Raw genomic sequence first — 22,050 nt, forward strand, 5'->3', positions numbered from 1 at the left:
CGAATCTGAATGGAGTGCTTTCTATTTTCAAGCCACCTTGATAAGCCCTGAAAAGTAAAAGATGAAGTTAAAACCCAGAAAAAAACTCATATGCTGTTCCCTGGTTGGTTAAATGAACTGTGGTCTCTCCGTCGCATATAGGACAAAGAAATGGGACCAACTTGACAGGTAATAACGTGGATGAATCTCAAAGACATTATCTTGAATTAACTAATTTTTAATTAGCCTTGTATAATTTGATAAATATGATTTTAAATGATTGCTTGTATAAAGCTACATTGTATTCTTTGGAAAGGTTCAATGAAAGTTATTTTAAATGACTCACTTGGTAAATAAAAGTAATTGCTTCTCAAGTGCTTTTAAATCTGTGAAAGCCACTAAAAAGTTAAAATGACCAATTACGAATTAGTCAGGAAAGAGCAATTATGTGGTATACAAGCAGTCAATGTATTTTTTAAGACTATGGTTCTATATACAAATATTAGTAACTTACATTTACCAGTTTTAAATGAAAGTAAATGGTTGAAGGTCTAAATGTATTTCCTTTTGTCACTAATTACATCTTCATAGAAGGTAAAGAACTCTCTGGGTTCACACCATTCAGAAATGGACGGACTGACAAGCAAACTCCAATCTTTTTGAAGTGGCTAGTGTTTCACTCTACTCTTTGACCTTTGTTCCACATCCTAGACTCAATTTCATGCATGTTTTAGAGATGTAAATGGTGCAAAAGATTATATTGTTCCAATGCCTTCCTTGTTGGTTTTAAGCTAGACTTTCTTGAAACTGTGTTAAATATTATTTGGATACAAATACAGGAGTACACTTCTACTTCTGACCTCTGTCTGATCAGTTCCAGGAGCAGGGCTTTACTAAGTTCAATTAGTAAGAGCAAAACAAGAGATCATTTTTCAAGTTAATATGAATTTAACGGATCAAGGATGAATTATTTACAATAGTAATTCAATTTACTGCCGTTGTTTTTAGTTTGATATCTTTCTAGCTTGTAACCAAAAGACAAGCCCCTGGACCACTTAAATTGTATGAGTTTTCCACTACATTCTTTTCTGCCGGGTCTTTGATGTGCACCAGGGCTTTGTTCATAGCTTGATTGCTAAACAATGGCTATTACTCTAGTCGTCGCTGCAGGTAAGCTACAACCTACAGTCACTCAAAATATATTTCTAAATGGCTGTGTTGGCAAGGACTGTCTCTCTAACCTAGGGTTCTGATGCTTATGTTGAATCTTTTGGCAAATGGAATAGGAATAAAATATTACTTCCATGAAGCCACGGTTGGTCGTTTGTCAGGATAGTACTTGAAACAGGAAAGAAAAAACCTTTTAGACTATCCCCCAATTTTACATTTATCAAAGAAAGTTGGCTTCTTTTGGATAAAACATGATTTCTCCTCACGGAAGGAGATTAGGTTCTGCGATTTCTGATGTGGACATTTCTTAGAGAAAAAGGAGCACTCTTTCATATTTCCTACTTGAGATGCCACGATCATGACCCCAAGGTGCGGGGAAAGGAGAAAGGAGGGCCACATCACCGCTAATTATTATTGTTCATGAAGTTTCTTCTTGTAACTGAAAAGCATATATATTGCATTCAGGGATATTCCTTCATCAAGGCTATGATTTTACTGTACACCCGTTGATTGGCGTCAAGGCCCCAGATAAAATCGCAGTGGTTCCAATCTGGCAATAGCTTGAAGTAAATGAGATTTCTGATTTGAGGGAGTATCCTGGCCACGTCCTTGGGTGTTATCAGCACATCTTTCCCACCAGCCCAAATAGCCGTGGGTACTTTCATGGCAGTTAAGTCATACAGTGGGGGGCGGCTCTATGGAAGAGGGAAGAAAGGGCATATGTGAGAGGAAGGACAATCACAGCAACAACCACAGCGAAACAAATAGAGAGGTTGCGCAATGACCATCCATCGAACTGACCGTGCCTCTCGGAGTCACTGTGGGAGATCGGAAGAAAAAAATCGCAGTCGTCCCTACCTCAAGTATCAAAATAGGAGACAATGGGATGAATTAAAAGAAAAAATACTGTTGGTGGGTAAACAGGGAGGTGCAACCTCCCATCAAGAAAAAAACACTGAACAATACTTACATAGAACCCCAGGAAAGAATATGCTCGCTACTATGTTCCTAACTGGGCACTTTAGACTCAGGAGTTATCCAGCCCTGGATGACCTAGGCCATGTGATACAAAACAGATGGGACTGTGGACCTTGTTTTGAGATTCCCATCATCTGCCATAGGCCACATGAGACGGTCTTAATGTGGAAACCCCACTAAGTTAACTGGACTTTACCTGAAGCTCACCTATGGATCTTGGTCTTAAGACTGAAACTCCCTAGTGTTTTAGAATCAGGTGACTGCCATCCCAAGATTACAGAACTGGTGATTAATGGACTCACACTTTTGCCTTGAGGGTACCCAGTGATGGTTGGCTGGAGATCATCATATACTTATTTCTTTAATGCTCTCCTTGCTTTAATTAGGACATGTATTCATCTGGTAAGTATGGTTCTGGCATGGAGAATGAGTTTTGTTCTATCATCAGCTCCCGTTGTTCATGTAAATAGTATCTAGTCACTTAAGAGTTTAATTTGAACAAGTCAAAAAGTCATGTATTGAGGATCATAGCCAGCCTGTCATGTCCTTTTCTCAACAGTGTTTTAAATTCTACACCATTGGTTAAATTAATGACATCATCAATAGAACTATCTTATGCTCCAGGAGGATGATCGATAATGTTCTCTAACATAAAATAATAAGGATATCTCTAAAGTGAACCAGACATGTATACAAATGGTAGATATATGAGTGGATTTTGGTCTCACACATAATTCTAGCCCCAATATGAGAACAATGAGCTCTTATTACATGGCCCTGCTTGATGCTTGCCCTCATGAGGTCACTGAAGATATGAGTGCTCTGGTAAATTGTGGTGAAGAAACTAGATGGTGCCTGGTTATTAGAAAGAATAACGTCTAGGGTCATAAAGGCTGGTCTTTGACTAAACAGGCATCTGAGTGAGGTGTCGATTGGGTGGGGCCACATGGAAGAAGTACATCAACTGTGTGATCTAACGGTTGTGAATGATAAAATCCAAATTCAAAGGAAGGAATGGGATCAGAGTTTAGGTTTTCAGAAGGTTATGGATGACAATGGAAGCCCAAAATCCATTTGCAGGGCCCACACATAGATTAAGTCTTTAGTGAACCCTCTCTGATCACCGAGCAGGGATGTGAATAGCCTTCACTAAGTTCTAATAGCCTTTACTAATAGCCTTGCAAATTAGAGTATTTTTTTGTTTTCCTGTATATGAAATCCATGATGGGAAAAGCAAGAGAAACAATGATTGCATTGATGGTTTCTCGAAGGGTCTAGTGGGGAAGGTTGGGGGAAGTCGGGAGCTGATGCAGATGGTTATAAGAGGGACATATATATTCTAAAGTTGATTGTGGAGATCATTGTACAGCTCTTATTAATATGATTGAACTATTGAATTGTTTGACATGTGAAATATAGCCTAATAAAATTGTTTAAATTTTTAAAAAATACAGATCTAAATATGTCTACAAATTTTGGTGCATAAACTTATAAGGGAAAAATACATTAAGGCTCAACTCTTTAAATGCTTTTGATTTCATGTAGAATTCAGATTTTCTTTGTTAGTATCAAGAATAGATTATAAGGATCTACATATAACCTCCTCCCTGGGGGATGGACAACAGAAAAGTGGGTGAAGGGAGACATCAGGCAATGTAATATATGATAAAATAATAATTTATAAATTATCAAGGGTTCATGAGGGAAGAGGGAGCAGGGAAGGAGGGGAAAAAAAAGAAAAATGAGGAGCTGATTCCAGGAGCCCAAGCGGAAAGTGAGTGTTTTGAGAATGATGAGGGCATCAAATGTACAAGTTGCTTTACACAATTGATGTATGTGATACAAAGTTAAGTAAGAACAACATACTACTAAGAATATGGGAAGAAATACACCAAAATATTAATATACCTAGTTGTCTCTAGCTAGTGGAATTATAGAGGATCTAATCTCCTTTATATGTGCTTCTTTTGCTTCTGAATTCTTTGCAGTGATTATGGATTAAAAGAGGGGAAAAGTAACAATTGAATAAAATTTAATTTAATTTTGAGAAACCCACGCCAGTGACACAAATGGCCAGGTAGGACTGTAGTTCCCAAATGACTTCTTATAATAATACCTCAAAACGACTATTCTCGGGCCATCTGGGTAGCTCACCTGGTTGTAGTGATGCATGTTTTCATCTTCACTCCCCCAATCATAAGCTCTGAATTCATTAGCTCGGTACATCTGAGTTAATAATTTTTAAAAAGAGAATAATCTGATTACAAATCATAAGCGTTAACAACAAAATTAAGCTTCTGAATCACTATTGGCATTTGAAAATGAGGTTCAACAGAGAAAGAGAAACAGCGGTCTGCCTTGTTCGAAGTGAAAGCTGGGGGACGCCAAGACATTTTCCAAACCAAAACTCCACTGCCATTGAGCCAATTCTGACTCCTTGGAACCCTGCAGGACAGCATTGAAAAGCAAAACAAAAACAATTAAACTCACTGCCATCGAGTCAATGCAGGCTCAGAGCAACCATGGGGACAGAGTAGAACTGCCCTCTGGCTTTCCGAAACTGTTACTTAGTACGGGAGTAGAAAGTCCTGCCTTTCTCCTAAGGAGCTGCTGTGGTTTCCAACTGCTGAGCTTGTTGTAATAGAATTGGTCTATAGGATTTCTGAGACTGTAATTGAAAACACAAAAGAAAACAACCGGCATCAATTTTGACTCACAGCAACCCTATAGGGCAGAGTAGAACTGTTCCTTTGGGTTTTAAAGACCATCAATCTTCACTGGAACTGAAAGCCTTATCTTACTCCATGAGTGGTTTCAAATGGCAGGGATTGTGATGAACTCACCAGCTCATATCCCACTACACTCCCAGAGCTCCTAGGGATGGTAATTGGGAGGAAGTATAATTCCAAGTATTTCTCTCTTTGTGGAAGCCTCAATTCTCCCCGCGCTTCCTCGGTTTACCTCTTGCATTAGCTTAGAATCTATTTTACAAGCTCAGGTTTATGTTACTGGTTTGCTTTCAATTCAACTCTGCATTTGAATTGTGGCATTTGTGAAGAATACTGAAGAACAAACAAATCTGTCTCAGAAGAAGTACAGCCTAAATGTGTCTTAGAAGAGGCTGCATTTTGGGCATGTTATCAGGAGAGATCAGTCTCAGGTGAAATTGATGGCCAGTGAAAAAGAGGAAGGTTCTCAATGAGATGGGTGGACACAGTGGCTGAAACAAAGGGCTCCAACATGGAAACAACTGTGAAGATGACAGAAGACCAGGCAGGGTCCTATTCTGTTGTCTGAGCTGGATGGGTCCGTGGTTCTCTGCAGCACGAGTCCGATGATTTGGAGCTGACCCGAGGGCCCCTAACAACAACAAACTTGCTCTAAAACCCAGTGAATATTAGAACAAAAAGACGGTGACCAACAGAGAGACAAACACAGGGTGCAGTTTTCCTAGCGCTGTCCTGCTAACAGAACCAGTGCTGTCTTTTGGTATCTAACGAAAACGATGATTGGTATGATTTTCCACAACAAAGGCTCTACCTGTTTTATATGTAGTAGGTTCTGTACTGATGATCCAGTGGGAGTATGTGATATATACACATCCAGTCGACTCTGAAGAAAAACAAAACCAAAATATGTTAGGAAGAATGAGTCCTCAGTCAACATATATGATGCCTTTCAGGATCAGAGAACAAGGATACTAAGAATCACACAAAGAATACTGAAGTTTTGGAAATGACCCAGAAATATGCATTCATGTCAGATATTTGGATGACTGTAAAGCATGTGTTGATAGAGCTGTGGGAAGTTTTGCTAACTTTGAAGTAGAGGTAAAAGCAATGAAAATCATGGAGAAACACAAGTAGGAAAGAAGCTGTGTGCACGTGTACACTTGTATATATGCACATCCATGGCCACAAACAAGTAGGTCAGTCTAATAGCACAGAAGAACTAGATGTAGGTCCCACTCTGTCCTTTAGAAGCTTTGTGATATTGAGAAATTTATTTAACATTTGAATTCCTATTCTATTCATCTGTTAAGTAAAACATACTAAAAATACTCAAAATCATATTACTCACTTGTCAATCTCCTGTGAGGATAAAATAAAATACCCGGTAATAAAAATTAATGACCAACAACTTCCAAATATACTGTACTTCATTCAACTTTGGTAAACATTTTACAGAATTAAGATGTTAGAGACTCTAACATGTCCAATGCTGTGGAGGTGATTTAAACTCATAATGACCCAATAGGCTAGAATAGAACTACCCCTTTGGGTCTTTTTTGGAGCAGAAAGCTTTATCTCTTTTATGAAGAGTTGCTGCTGGAGTCAAACTGCTGACCTTTCAGCTAGCAGCCAGCTTGTAACCCACCATCCCATGAGGGTTCCTAGAAACTTTTAACAGTAATCACAATTCTAGAGTTGAACATACTGACTCTTCAAGAGACACTATTAAAAAAGCATTGCTTAGTAGTAACAAGATTTTGAATAATAGTTATTCATGGCTTTTAGTCTAACACAAAAATAGGAGTGGCCCTAAAAGTCAACAAACAGACCTTGAACTATTTATAGGCTCTTATTTTTTTGGCCATTTTTGGTTGTTGTTGTATTGTTTTGTTTTCTTTTGCCCTGTCTTGTTCTTTTGTGCATATTATTGTCTCTGCAGGTCTATCTAGATAAGAAAGGGTGGATAAACAATCTGGAGGAGAAAACAATGGGACTGATGGTTCTGGGGGGACATGGGAGAGAGGGAGGTGGGGGAAAAGAAGTGGTGTTAACCAACCCAGGAACAAGGGAACAACAAGTGATCCAAAATCAGTGGCAAGGAGGGTGTAAGAGGCCTGGTAGGGATCGATCAAGATCAATGTAAATGTGAGGAATTACTGGAATCCAAATGAAGGCTGAGCATGATAGTGGGACAAGAGAAAAGTAAAAGGAAATAGAGGAATGAACTAGGAGGCAAAGGGCATTTATAGAGGTCTAAATACAGGCATGTACATATGTAAATATATGTATAGGATGATGCAGAAATAGATCTATGTGCATATATTTTTAGGTTTAGTATTAAGACAGCAGATGGACATTGGGCTCAAGTACTCCCTCAATGCAAGAACACTCGGTTCTATTAACCTGGCATTCCATGATGCTCACCTTCCCAACACAATCACTGAAGACAAATGTGTGCATAAGCAAATGTGGTGAAGAAGGCTGATGGTGCCCAGCTATCAAGAGATATAGCATCTGGGGTCTTAAAGGCTTGAAGGTAAACAAGCGGCCATCTAGCTGAGAAGCAACAAAGCCCACGTGGAAGAAGCACACCAGCCTGTGTGGTCACGAGGTATTAAAGGGATCAGGTATCAGGCATCAAAGAACAAAAAATCATATCATTGTGAAGGAGGGGGAGTTCAAATTGGGGACCCAAAGCCCATCTGTAGGCAACTGGACATCCCCTTACGGAAGGGTCACAGGGAGTTGACAAGCCAGTCAGGGTGCAGTGTAGCAACAATGAAACATACAATGTTCTTCTAGTTCTTAAATGCTTCTTCCCTCCCATTCTGTCTATTGTGATCCCAATTCTACCTTACAAATCTGGCTAGACCAGAGGATGTACACTGGTACATATAGGAACTGGAAACACAGGGAATCCAGGACAGATGATCACTTCAGGACCAGTGGTGAGAGTGGCGATACCGGGAGGGTGGAAGGAAGGTGGAATAGAAAGGGAGAACCAATTACAAGGATCTACATATAACCTCCTCCCTGTGGGATGGACAACAGAAAAGTTGGTGAAGGGAGACATCGGGCAGTGTAAGATATAATAAAATAAATGAGGAGCTGATGCCAGGGGCTCAAGCAGAAAGCAAATGTTTTGAGAATGATGAGGGCAACAAATGTATAAATGTGCTTGACACACAATGGATGTATGTGTGGATTTTGATAAGAGTTGTATGAGCCCCCAATAAAATGATTTAAAAAAACGAAAATTTAACTAAAAAAAAATAGGAGTGGGTCGAACTGGTGGAGAACTGTGATCTTTGGTACACGTTTCTAAGACTATAAAACTTTATAAAGGTGGACAGCCTCATCCGTCTCTTGCAGAACAGCTGGTGGGTTTGAACTGCCAATCTCCATCCAATGACTAACTCACTGGTGCACCAGGATTCTACATTCAACCACAGTGGTCTGAAAATTCAATCTCTTCTTCTTCTCCCCCCTCTTCTTTTCTTCTTGTCTTCATGCTCTTCTTCTTTTCCTCCTCCTTTTAAAGTTCTAAACAATAGGAGACAGCTCATGGAACAAGACTGGTGCATCTTCACAAAAATGTCATTCCTTCTTCTTCCCGTGTCTTCTAAGTAGCAAGTTTGATATGAAGTTAAAATTATCCACAAGGGAAACACTCATGAAATGCATCCAACACCTATGCATGCTTCTCTACTTTCCTAATGCACTGTATTAATAGTGTCCTCGCATTCATGGTCCACTTAATGTCTGCTTTATATACAGAGAATCGCTGATAAAGGGTTTAGAACTTCGGCAATAAACGAGATGCATCTAAATGAATTCAAAGAAAACTAGGGTGTCTCAATTAAAAAATATCTTGTGATACATACCATGTTCATATTTTTCTGGTTGGATCCAGCCCATAAAGACAAGAATTCACTACATATTACCCACAGGATTTTATTGCTGCAAATTTTCATGAAAGATAGTTTCTTTGATTTATCTTCTAAAAATAGACCTTTAGTGCCAAACAGATACTGTAAAACAAAGCAACATAATATATATATTTATTTTTAAAAATATATATATATATTTTTTTTTTCCAAAGAACTATCTCCAGACTTCTTGACTGTATCCTTCACATGAGACACACTTGCTATTTTGGTCAATGAGACCAAGTTATTGAGAAAGCTTGACTATGGCTTCATCTGTAACCATGGAGATCCTCAATATTATTCACAGGGGCCTGGAGAAAGGACCTGATCCCCAAATACCTCCCCCTGGTGAAGCTGCCTGGTATTTTGACCAGTTAGAGATTACCAACAGTTGTTATCTATCATTTATCAACGAAAGTGAAATAATTTCTCCCACAGTCAGATATGACTTTGAACAAGAAGGTAAAATAGGATTTTCTCTTGCCTGTCAACACACTGGGGTTGTATATTAATGTCCCCAAACAGATGGAGCTCCTGCCATAAAGCAGAGAATGGTGTACTGAACAGGAAAATGTGATGATTTGTTTAAAGAACGTGAGAAAGTAAGCTTGGGTAAAAATATCTGGTGGAGGCCCTGGAGTTTCTGGGGCCACAGACCTTTTGAAAATTTGGGTAAGGAGAATAGAAATTAAGGTGACAGGCTAGTTAAGAGCAGGAGATACACACGAACCAGGGACACTCTTTGCTTTAGACCCAACCTATCCAGGAAAAATAATGCACATAGAAATCTGCATGCTTAAAGATAAGGGTGTCTTCCTCTGAATTTAACATATTAACTTGCTCAACTTTTCCTGAATGTAGAACACATTAAAAATGAAAAAATGAACTGATGTCAATACATGTTGAATACAGCTATCAACCACACCCAAAGGAAATGAGCTCACTTGTGCCTAGGGTAACCAGACCAAGAGAACTCATATCAAGTCAATGAATAGGCCCTATACAAGGTCTTTTTTCTTGACCATGCATCAGGAGTCCTGGTGGCTCAGTAGGTTAAGCACTAGGAGGCTAACTGCAAGAGCAGCAGTTCAAACCCACACCATGGAAGAAAGACGGGGCTGTCTACTTCAGTTTTAAAAAAATGCCATCTAGAGAACCTTGCAGGGGCATTCTACGTTGTTCTGTGGGGTCCCTGTGACAGAATCAGCGTGATGGCAGTGGGTTTGGAGCTCACACATGATAGTACAATAGCTTCCATTTTCAACACTACCATGCTAACCAGGATTCGTCATCTTAACTATGAGCTCTTAACTGGTCTCCTGGACTTTATTTCAGTCCAAATCCCAAATGACATGGATAAACATAACAAAGTATTATGTTCATTGTGGCAGACTTTTCTAGAAACACAAAAATAAATGGGAAGCAAGGAAAAACCTTCAAATGAATAAAGCCCAAGCCTAAATTGCCATTCAAGCTATAATTTTCCAATCCTTAGAAAATAACCAATAGCTATTTGACTAAATAACTGAGCATCAAGGCAGACTTTGCATCCTACAATTGGAAGCAACAAAGAGTGAAGACAATCAAGGATACTGGGAAAAAAACTATCCCAAAGGACTTATGAACCATGACAAACCAGCCTCTACTGTCTGGAGACCAGCAGAACTAGATGGCACCCAGCTACGTATTCTAACTGCTCTGATTGGGCTCGCAAGGGAAAGTCCTGGATGGGGTAAGAGAAAAATGTGGAACAATACTCAGAATCATCAAAAGACCAGGTTAACTGATCTGAAAGACACTGGTGGAACTTTGACCTTTAAACAACCTTTAAGCCCTGGAACGGAACTCAACCCTGTGGCTTGATTTTCAGATCTCTAAGGTGAACGGTCGCTCCAAGGAGGTACACCATCCTTGGAATGTTCAAGCATATGACACCAAGAGCAGCCTTTGCCTAGGGACAAAGCTAAAATGGCAGGAAGGGACTGGAAAGTAAGGCAAATGGAAATGGTAAACACAGGAAGCCACTGGGAACAGTGCTGGTAACATAGTGGGGAATGCAGTCATGGCACAAATAAAACATGAGTATATGTGAATTGTTGAGTAGAAAACACATTTCCTCTATAAGCGTTTACCCAAATCACAATTTTGAACAAAGGACTGGGTTTGGAAACTTTGGAACTGGCTTAGTAAATTAGTACAAGCTACTATAGGTAAGCGGTGTATCTGCCAGGTCCATCTAACATCAAAATCAAGAGCATTAATGGTAATGCATAATTCCAAGAGTCCATGTAGGCATTGGGAATCCACGGACCTGCCCAAATGAATGTTGCAAGAAAACTTGTGAGTAGACCTCCTACTGAGATAGATTTTGGCTCATCTAAAAAGATCATAGGACATGGATGAATAAATTAAATTTATAATAAACTAAATGAATGAATAAATAATAAATCAAATAAATGAAGAAATAAATCCCATGATATTTTAATGTGATTTTCTATACTCCTTTTGAATCTCATATATTCGGTTCTGCTTTTGACTGAATATATTGAATGTAGGTGGGAGCTCTCAGCCGTAAGAAAAGGACAAGCACACACACACACACACACACACACACACACACAGCAACATCCACATTCTGATTTCTATAGATTCTATCTCAATTTCCTATTTTTACTCCCTAAGACTTTAAAATATCATATATAAAAATATATAATAGTAAAGATCTGTGACCAAAAATAAAGCCTCTGATAAATTTTGGCAAAAGAGGAAGCTTACCTTGAATGCAGAATCTGGAAGTAGGAAAAACCTGGTAAAAAATCCCGTGGGATACTTCAATGAGACTACAGGACCCAAGGCAAAATTAATTTTGATTCTTTGTTCCAGTTCAGGCATGGTGGAAAAGGCTATAAACCCTGAGAGAACCAGAGACAATTATGTCAGGTTGAAGATACTTAGGCCATGCTAACAGAAGTAGAATTTGGCTTTGGTATTTCTTTCTATCCTTCTCCTGCAATGGTCTTGGGGCTGGTAGGACACTTCGAAGCTACTCTGTGATGATGCCTTCAGATCTCTCTACTCCTATGTCCCCCTTGATTTTCTTGATGGAGAACTTACCCTGGTGAAGGAAGTGGAGTAGCTGGTCTGGGAAAGACAAAGTAGATGCTTCTAAAGCAGCTACCACTGTGTGAACTGTGGACAATTTTGCTGCCTTGCAATCCTAGATGCCAGAAGGAGTCCCGGGGTTCTAAACACAAATAGTCTGCTCATGAGAAGACAATCATTCCTTTCTGAAGTTTCATCCAATTATTCATCCCAGTTCCTTTCTCACTCTCTCAGCTGTTTACCCAGCTTTGAGATTTTTCCCTGGCTTCCAAAGTGGGAGACTTGCCCAAGGACCAATTGCCTCCTTTCGCTCTGTGCTTTTACAGATTGCATTGCAACCACTGATAGCCTGGGATGAGGCTGAGGCTTAAGCTGAGGAAGAGGATGACGATGATGGGAGAGGTAAGCACAATATAAGGAATGGTGTGGGGAGTTTCTTCGTAATTTGCTTCCCCATGTAACCTCCTTCAGATGTCCGTGCGCGCGCGCGTGTGTGTGTGTGTGTGTGTGTGTGTGTGTCTCCACCATAGAAAGTCCTTGCTGAAATTCTTGTTGAAATATTTAAAAGATCTTGGCTAGAAAAAAATAAAAATGAACTGAAATACTTGATTGAGATACAAGTACATAAACGCTAAACCAGTCGTAGAGTGATGCCACCCCCTACAGGACATTTGGAAATTTGTGCAGATGAGTTTTGGGGTGATCACATAGTCTAGAGTCCTCCATTGGCATATACTAGGCTGGGGCTATGGTTGCTAAATGTCCTATAAATACCCAAAATACCAATGGCGTTTCCTAAATGGAGTGCAGAGCAGGGATGACCAAATTTTCTTTGCAGATCAGAAATAAGAGCATATCTAAGTCCCTGTTATTTTTCCAGATCCAACCCAAGTCTGTCCTCCTCCATATAGTTTCTCCACATGTGCCAAGCACTCCTTTGGTGAAGTCAGACTGTCCAGGTTTGGATCAGTGTTCTGCCTCGTATAAGATAAGAGAGCTTGTGCAACTCAATTTCTCTGCACTTCTGCTTCCTTTTCTATGAAACAGAGAAAATAATAGTAGGAATGTTCTGAAGATTAGAGGGGAATATATTTTCTTTTTTTAAATTTTTATTTATTTATTTATTAAAAAAAATTTTTTTTTAAACATTTTATTAGGGGCTCATACAACTGTTATCGCAATCCATACACACATCAATTGTGTAAAGCGCATTTGTACATCATTCTCAAAACATTTTCTCTCCACTTAAACCCCGGACATTAGGTCCTCATTTTCCCCCCTCCCTCCCCGCTCCCCCCTCCCCCATGAGCCCTTGATAGTCTATAAATTGGTATTTTGTCATATCTTGCCCTGTCCGATGTCTCCCTTCACCCACTTTTCGGTTGTCTGTCCCCCAGGGAGGAGGTCACACACAGTTCCCTGTAATCGGTTCCCTCTTTCCTACCCATTCTCCCTTTACCCTCCCTGTTTTGCCACTCACGCCACTGGTCCTGCAGGGCTCATCCACCCTGGATTCCCTGTATTTTCAGTTCCTATCTGTACCAGTGTACATCCCCTGGTCTAGCCAGACTTGCAAGGTCGAATTCGAGTCATGGTGGTGGGAGCGGGGAGGAAACATTTAGAAACTAGAGGAAAGTTGTATTTCTCATTGTTGTTACATCGCACCCTGACTGGCTTCCCGAGACCCCTCTGCAAGGGGATCTCCAGTGACCTACTAATGGGCTTTGGATCTCCACTCCGCACTCCCCCCATCATTCACTATGGTAAGATTTTTTGTTCTGATGATGCCTAATACCTGCTCCCTTCGACACCTCGTGGTTGCATAGGCTGGTGGGAATATATTTTCTGAAGACAGTCTAAGAAATACAGTAAAGGCCTCAGTAAGTGTGACTATTCTAGAATAATTGCTTGGCCATTACTGGCATTTGGGGGTTTCCCATTCATCATTTGATTTATGCTTTTTGATATTTGCTGTTGGTTCCAAGATATTATTAAGCTGCCTGAGGATAAACATAAAGTGTCTATCAGGATCTGCTTGCTGTTAACAATAATGTTGATAACATGAATATTATAAAACTATTGTCTCCTGCAGTTTTAATTATTTATTTTTTAAAATGCAGGCTGAAATATTGGCTTCGACATGGCCCAGTCTCTTAAAACGGAAAATGTTAGCACATTCAAATTTTCATTCGTATGAATGCCTTTAGGTTTTTATTTGGAGGAGGATTGTTGGTTCCTGTCCAAAAGATCAAGGCAATCCTCACAAAAGTAGCGTCGCCTAGATCAGGGTCCTGAACGTTAAACGCTGTTCTCTACATTGTGCTCACGTACATTATCCAGGCCGTCCGTCTTAAGTCACAGGCTAAGTAAATAAACTCAACTCAACATGGCCTCCATGCATGGGCCACTTATATTCGGAGCATCTCTCAACAAGCGCTGGACACAGGCCGAGCAGATAGTCACAAGGATGACTGTGACAACATGACAATGGCCTGACAGGAGGGTCAGCCCTCCGAAAAGGCAGCTTGCCCGCCTCTAAGGACTGCTGTGTCTTTGGCTGAGAAGTAAATGGGGGCACTAATGACAAGGACAGACATCTCTCTGGAAGCTCTCCACTCCTATTCCCCCAAACTCCGTTTCTCAAACTTTTCTGGGAACAAAATCACCTGGACACATGACACAAAGCATGCTATTCCATAAAGGGACACATGATTATTCTGGATTATATTTAGAATTCAGAAATTTGGTTAATCAAAGTATGGAGCCCTGGTGGTGTTGTGGGATGTTTTAGGTTGCTAACCACAAGATTGGCAGTTCAAATCCATCAACCACTCTGAGAGACAAGAGTGAGGCTATATGCTCCTGGAAAGAGTTTCTAAAAAAAATTTTTTTTTATTTGTTAAAATAAGCTTTTGTGTTCCAACCCACCAATATACCCAATTCTTTTCAATTTATTAAAATAAGCCCCACCCTTTTAGTAACAAACACTACAGGTGATTTGTGTGGAAAGCGTGACTGAAACATATTTACCATTTTTTCAGAGATATTTCAAACCATTTAGCTTTCCTTTTTTAGCTCTTAGGGGATCTAGAAAGGTACTTTTTGGAATTATTTCTCTGGATATGGGTCGTTACTGTTACATGAGAAATCGCATCATCATGAAAAATGTGGCCTTGTAGCCAGAGACAGGGAAAGGTTTCCCCTGCGTATTCACAGCGCCTTGGCACCCAGGTAGGGATGACCGCTCTACTTTGGGAATCAGAGCATCTACTCCACCAAAGACAGAGAAGTCAAGAAACTGTGAATATCACTAGCGCTGTTTTAATCGAAGGTGAACTCTTGCCAACTCCAATAGTGTTTGCCCATGTAAACATACCTATGGTGGTGCCAAGTGAATGTCCAATGAAATACAACTTCTCCTGACCAGTTTTATTTACAATGAAGTCTATTATTCCTGGGAGATCATATTTGGCCATTTCATCAAAACTGCAAAAAATAAAACAGGGGCTTATGAATACAACTGTGCTTAAAACTAAGAGCATGTGCATACTCCTGGACATTCAGAAACCTGGGCTCTCTACTTTGTCGATGTGTGTTTAATTATTTATTCAATTACATGGGGCTTAGCATCCCTGAGTGGCCCTCTGAGAGAGACCTGGAAATCTACTTCCATGAAAATCCCAGCCTAGAAACCTCTCTGAGGCAATTCTACTCTGTCATGTCAGGTTCCTATGAGTTGAAATCGGTTCAATGGCCCCTAAACCCAGTACCATATTTTAGCTCACACCCCGCAGTGGCACAAACACTAAGGAGCGCACTTCACCCTGTAATTGATGGGCTTTCCACGAGTTCGGATTCATTTGATGGCAACTCAGGCTCTCTGGCGGTGGTGTTTGGTAAACATGGGTTGCTAACCACAAGTGCCATAGTTCAAATACATCAGCCGCTATGCTGGTGTAAGATGAGGCTCTATGCTTCCATGAAGATGTTCAGCCTTAGAAACTCTTTATAAGGTCACGATGTGATGGAATTTACTCAAGAGCAGTGGTTTTTTATTTGTTGCTGTTTCAACGCTGTTTGACTTGCCCGCAGAATGTCAATACTCAGAGACTTTCAATATCCAGCTTTGAAAACGAAACAGCTTGTAAATCCGTTCTCCTATTTGCTAGCTGAGAAGTTTTCGTAGAGTTCTTTCTCAAATAGTCCACCTTTGCAGATGATTCGCTGAACAATCTGAACAATGTGCTTAAATGATACAAGCCTGACATACACCTTTCCTGACTCTAAGCCACATAGTAGCTCCTTGTAATGTTAAAAGGACTGCCTCTTGTTTGTGTTCTACATGGTAAGGTGAATATTCTGCAATGGGAATGGAATGCAAAGGTTCTCCACAGTTTGTTATGACCTATACCATTATATTATGAGTCAGATAGGTGACCAAACCTCATCCAGTTTTCTAATGATGTTTGTCTCTATGGACTCAACCACAGTTTCTCTGCATAAATATAATGTTGACACAACATGTTTGCAAAGTTGACTGCCTCCCCAGGAGAAATAACTTGTCAAGGCATCACTGGAATGAATACAAATTTTGTGAATAAAAGGACTTTGCCCTGTTTATTATTGAATGTTCAGTGCCCAGAACAGTGAATATAGTAGATATGAAATAAATATTGACGGAATGAAAGCATGTTTTGGACATAAGCCATTTCTGGAGCTGTCCCTTTGGACAAGTTCATGGCTATACAGGACTGGGTGTTGACGTCATCTTGTTAAAATGGCAAAATTTGCCTGTAAGAGAGTCAGAGAAAATCACAGCTTCTTGTTCTTTCTTTCCTTAGAGATGTTAATAGAAACTATAAATAGCACAAGTATTGATCACACATTTTGATAAATTAGCATTAGTACTATTTGTCAATGAATTGCCTTGAACGTTCCTCATGGTATTTCTTAGAAATAATTTACCTAAATGTCCAGAATTTCTCTTCGGTCACTGAGAGTGTTTTGTGCCTTCTTGACCAAGTGTTCCCGCGACTATTGCCCATCCATACATCATAACCCGCATCTGCGAGGAGGAATCCAAGACTGCCATTGGCAAAATTCTCCAGCCACGCCGCGTTGTCTGTAAACAGGGCATGTTGCATGTACACGACTGGCCGAGGACCTGGAAGAGAAGTGGGAGATGCAGAGAGAGTAATAAACATAGCATGAGGAACAAAATAGAACCACACGTGTGAAACCTACACACGGGGATAAAAGGAAACCAAACAATAGGATCCACTCCTTTTCCTTGTCATCAGTGGTGAGCATTATAGTCTCAGCTCTGTACCTCGCTTGCTGGTTGGTGTTCGGTGCCACCAAGTCGATTCCAACTCATAGCAGCCCTATGTCCAACAGAGTAACACGCTGTCCAGTTCGGCACCATCCTCACAATGGCTTTTATGTTTGAGTCCTTTGCTGCAGCCACTGGGTCAACCACCTTGTTGAAAGGCGTCTTCTTTTTCAATGCCCTACTTCTCCACCAAGCATGATGCGCTTCTCCAGAGAGCAGTCACGACTGATAACGTGTCCACAGTACAGGGGATGAAGTCTTGCCATCCTCCCTTCTAGAGAGAAGTCTAGCTGTTCTTTTAAAAGGTATTTGTTTGATCTTCCGACAGTTCACAGTGATTTCAGTATTCTTTGCGACCGCCACAATTCAAATGCATCCTTTCTCCCTCGGTCTTCTTTATTCGCTGTCTGTAGAGTGGTCTTGGGAAAGTTACTTACCTCCCTTAAGCTTCAGTTTCCGTATCTGTAAAACGAGGCTTATCAAAATAATAGCTACGCATAGAGTTATTATAAGGGATTAAAGAGATAAAGCAGATAAGCCATTCTGCAAAGCAGCAGATACAAAGTGTATACTCAGGAAACATAAGCTATGTGATTTCATTTACATCTTTTCTAGGGAGAAAAAGGCAGTGAGTGTTGATGGACATGAACTAGTCCCCTATGAAGTTTATCCATGTTCCCTGGGAAGAGAATAGTCAGGGAGATGCACAGAATCAGGGCTGACGGTCAGGGCCTGATGGTTTCCTGGTTAAGAGCACAGGCTCTGAATTAGCTTTCCTGGGTTTACATTTTGGTTCCGTCCCTGTTCTGTGGCTTAGGGTCAAGCTACGTAATCTGTGGAACTTCAGTTTCTTCTTGGTAACTTTAAATAGAACCTGCTCAGGGCTGCTGAGAGGGTTCATTGATTTATTTTATTTATTTAAACCATTTCTATCTACCTATTTCCACCGCTTGTCTGCCAGTTTGTCTGATAGCACAATCAAGGGGGATAGCATTGCATTCATAGTCAAAAAAGACCTTTCAAGATCGACCTTGAAGTACAGTGCTGTCAGGGAGGGGATAATGCTTATCCATGTACAAGGAGATCCAATGAATAAAACTAGCAACCCTGTACAAGGAAACCAGGCTTAGTAAAGTTGAGGGGCAGAGAGAAAGAGGAAGACCCTCAACGCGATGGGCTGACACTGTGGCTGCAACCATGGGCTCAGACATGGAAACAATCGTGAGGATGATGCAGGATGAAGGGGTGTTTTGTTGTGTTGTGCTTAGGGAGGGCTGCTGTGTGTCCAAATGCACTTGATGGTATCTAACAACAATAGCAATATTACCAGATTTAGCAAAACACTACAAAAATTAAAACAAAATAGCACTCCTTGCTCCCCTCCACCACCATGCCCAACCCCACCTAAACGTAGGCACTAACTCGTCACTGTAAGTATGTCCTACTATGGGACTTATAATGTTTATTGTTTATCTGAACTTCAGATTGAACTAGGCATTCTTTATGCTGTCTGATCACCTTCTCCACATGTCACTCCTTCTTTTTTCCTCCTGAACCTTTTAAGTAACAAAGACCTCTCTGGTGGGGAGGCGGGTCAGAAGCATGCGAGGAGGTTCAGAGTGAACGTTCAGGATCTGCTTGCGGGTGTTGGTTGCCAATGGAGTGGAGCTGACTCCACCTCAGGGTTCTCTGTCAAGGACTCATCACCACTGAGCCTTTGCAGATATTTTGTGTACTCTTTCTCTCTTCTGAACCTTTTTGCAATTGCTTGTCACTTTTAAAGAATTTTAGTACCCTACTGATGCATCGCTGGCTCTTTTACATTCTAGAATTCAGGCCTTCTTTAATTTCATGTTCTTCTATTACATAAAACATCTGCTCTTGAGAACTATCTTTCTTGGCAAAAGTTGTTTCACTAGATCTATTATCCCACCGGGGGGTGCCATTGATGAGGTGGGAGCAGGGGGTTCTCTTGGATAACCCAACAAATGCACTTCCAACAAACAGGAAATCCTCTCTCTGGGATAACACAATGTTCCCTATGAGAAACCAACAATTCGTAATGAGCTCACAGACTGTAGGCTGAGCAAGCCTGACTGTAGCCAACAAGATCTGGCGTGCCCTTTGTTATTTTTAGGTTCAGGCCTGTCATGGCACATTCAAAGGGTGGGAATGACTACGCTTTCCTGTTAACCATTTAAAGCTCAATGCAATCATTCAAATCCATTTTGAAGAGTCCATCCCTCCTCTGAGATACAGGCAGCAGTGAGTTTTGACCGTACCCAGTCCTCTTTCTCAGGAGAGGTGTATCTTGTACCTGTGCTCCTAGCCTCTCTCCGCCCATGGGGAATTCTGTTCACACCGAGGATGTACCCATCTTCAGTGATGACGTCATATTCCTCACTGGGGTAGCCGTGGTACATGATGATCTCACTCTGTGCAGTAAAAACATAGGTGTTAGTGGACTGTCTTCGGCAAAGGCTATCAACAGGAAAGAGAACACAGCACTGGTGTGCACTTATGGGGATGAATTATTTGAAATCTGTAGCCCCACCCAAGCAACTGTGAAATTAATTTAGTACATATGTTTTGGGTAAAAATTAAGTTGATTCTTAGAAAATATCAACTAGTGCAAAATAAATGTTAGTGGGTGGTGAAGAATTTCAATATTGGTCCGCTATTCTGACAATGGCAGATTCCCAACGAATTCATCTTTTGGGACCATTCTTAATTTAAAGATAACAAAACCAGAGACCATCAAGGGGCACTCATATATAATTTCGAAATGGTCTACTATTCTTCAAATATGTATACATTCAGAACCCGGGATGGTCTATACAACCACAATTCTGCTTTTTGTTATTAGAAAGTCCTATTATGCTACCAAAAGATCTGATCTACTTAGCTGGACTCTTGGTGGTGGTGGAGCGTTTGGGTTGGCTCCAGCTCTCAGTGATCCTATGTGCAACAAAACATTGCCTGGTCAAGATGCTCTGTTTTACCTGCTTTTCTATGAGAGTTTTCCTGCTGTAACAAAAGCTTTTGATATTCTCACCACCAATTAATCCTGCTTCATCTATTGTTCTTTGGAATTTTCCATGACTTACAATATTCATCCACACCTCAGGATTCACTTTGTTTTTCCAGTGAAAGAGTCCTCCGACATTGAAAGTCCCCACAATCAAACAGGTTGTTGCTAGAAGCAGCCACATCTTGGGAATGGCTGGAATAAAACATGTAATATTCACAAGTTATTTTATTCAGTGTAAATTGATTAATGATATGTAAACAGTGCCCTAATAATCACTTGAGTAATAGCCCGAAAAAGCTGGGAGAGTGAGTGAACTTGGAGAACTATTACAGGCAGTCCCTGGTTTATAAGTCAGACAACTCATGCTTGTCCTTTAATGTGATGCACCCTTCCCTGATCTTGAAACAATGGAACCAACCCCACCCCAAATAACCCAAACTGAGCCCACTAGTTCAAGTTTGATTCTGACTCACAGTGGCCTGATAGGACTAAGCAGAACTGCCTCATGGAGTTGCCAAGGCTGTAACTCTGTATGGAAGTAGACTGCCACGTCTTTCCTCAGCTGGAGAGCAGTGCTCACCTACCTTCCGGTTAGCAGCTGGGCGATGTAACTACTATGCCACCAAGGCTCCCATGAACTGATCCCTCCTTGTAACACACTCGCCACCATCTCCTGTTCACTTACTGCAAACAAGGTTTCAATAGTTGAGAAGGCTAGCAGATCTTTCCTGCACTAAATTACTGCTGGGGAGTTCATTCCAACTCAGAATGCCCCATAGGACAGAGTAGAATTGCCCTTGTGGTTTTCTGAGACTGTAACTCTTCGCAGGAGTAGAAACCCTCATTTTTCTCCTGTGCAGCAGCTGGTTAGGAGCCCAATCCTTACGCCATGATGCCCCAGGACTCCCTTGCTTTCAGCAAAGTGATGCTAAAGAAGAACCCCATGTCCCTGTCTGATTTCCCAATAAATCTGATATAAAGACATACTTAGGAACTTTTGTTTGGAACCCGGAGACTGCCTGTGATAGATCTCTCAGAAATGATCTTGACTTGGTATGTCTTTTAAAATAAAGTAAATCTAGCAAGGGGACTTAAATTTTTATTTTTAATCAGACCCTTTCAATGGTTTTAAGATGCTGCTCACTGGTGAGCTGCCCAAACGAGCGTGGGTCGGGAGTCCATTCCGACTCATAGCTTCCCAGTATGGAGCTTTCACAGACAGCCCCCTCGTTCCCCACCCTCACAAAACCTAAAACTTCAGTGCAGAAATGTCCACATCAGAGCAAAATGGAAAGATGGAACCCTTTCCCAGCATGGTCTCCCTCAAACCAGACACTGTCATCGAGCTGATTCCATCTCATAGCAACCCTGCCGGAGAGAGTAGAAATGTCCGGGTGGGTTTCTGAGACTGTAAATCTTTATGGGAGTCAAAGGTCTCGTCTTTCTCCCACAGGGCCACTGGGGGTGGTCAACTGCTGACCTTTCGGTTGGCAGCCCAACTTGTAACCCACCATGCCACCAGGTACCCCGTGAAACCAATAGCTTCACCCAGCAAACAATTTATAGCGATATGACTATATCTTTTGTTGGAAACCACAGACATGTTTCCATTCCCCAGCATGAAGATTTTTCCATCACCCCCGCCCTTACCCAGGTTTATAAACATGTCTCTTTAAATGCCAGCTGGCATGAGCACAAGGTAGTATACGTGGCTCAAAAGTGCTGCACTCAACTGACCTCAAAGAGAAATCCAGCTTCACCATGAACATGCTTTTTGACCTGGGGCAAGCTATTTAA

The 22,050-nt window shown here is 40.9% G+C and overlaps 1 protein-coding gene across 1 annotated transcript; it reads right to left on the minus strand.

Annotated features, from left to right (window-relative positions):
• Positions 1–1,610: 1,610 nt before the first annotated feature.
• Positions 1,611–20,437, minus strand: LOC101641607 (lipase member N). Its single transcript, XM_004701359.3, has 9 exons — positions 20,330–20,437; positions 19,540–19,657; positions 16,856–17,054; positions 15,267–15,376; positions 11,564–11,700; positions 8,744–8,890; positions 5,668–5,739; positions 4,282–4,353; positions 1,611–1,844 (listed from the first exon to the last, which is right to left on the minus strand). The coding sequence occupies exons 1-9, from the start codon at positions 20,432–20,434 to the stop codon at positions 1,611–1,613; spliced, it is 1,194 nt and encodes a 397-aa protein (XP_004701416.1). The 5' UTR covers positions 20,435–20,437.
• Between the last annotated feature and the right edge of the window lie 1,613 nt (positions 20,438–22,050).

This window comes from Echinops telfairi, unplaced genomic scaffold (genome assembly GCF_000313985.2).
Source record: "Echinops telfairi isolate 266 unplaced genomic scaffold, ASM31398v2 ScPeMD7_70;HRSCAF=299, whole genome shotgun sequence".
NCBI classification, from domain to species: Eukaryota; Metazoa; Chordata; class Mammalia; order Afrosoricida; family Tenrecidae; genus Echinops; species Echinops telfairi.

Excerpts from the sequence above, each read along its gene's own strand:
- LOC101641607 (XM_004701359.3), bottom strand. The coding sequence starts at position 20,434 with ATGTGGCTGCTTCTAGCAACAACCTGTTTGATTGTGGGGACTTTCAAT. Across the intron at positions 17,055-19,539 it reads GAGAGAGGCTAGGAGCACAG|GTCCTCGGCCAGTCGTGTAC; the intron begins GTACAAGATACA and ends CTTCTCTTCCAG. Across the intron at positions 5,740-8,743 it reads ACCAGAAAAATATGAACATG|AGTCGACTGGATGTGTATAT; the intron begins GTATGTATCACA and ends GTTTTTCTTCAG.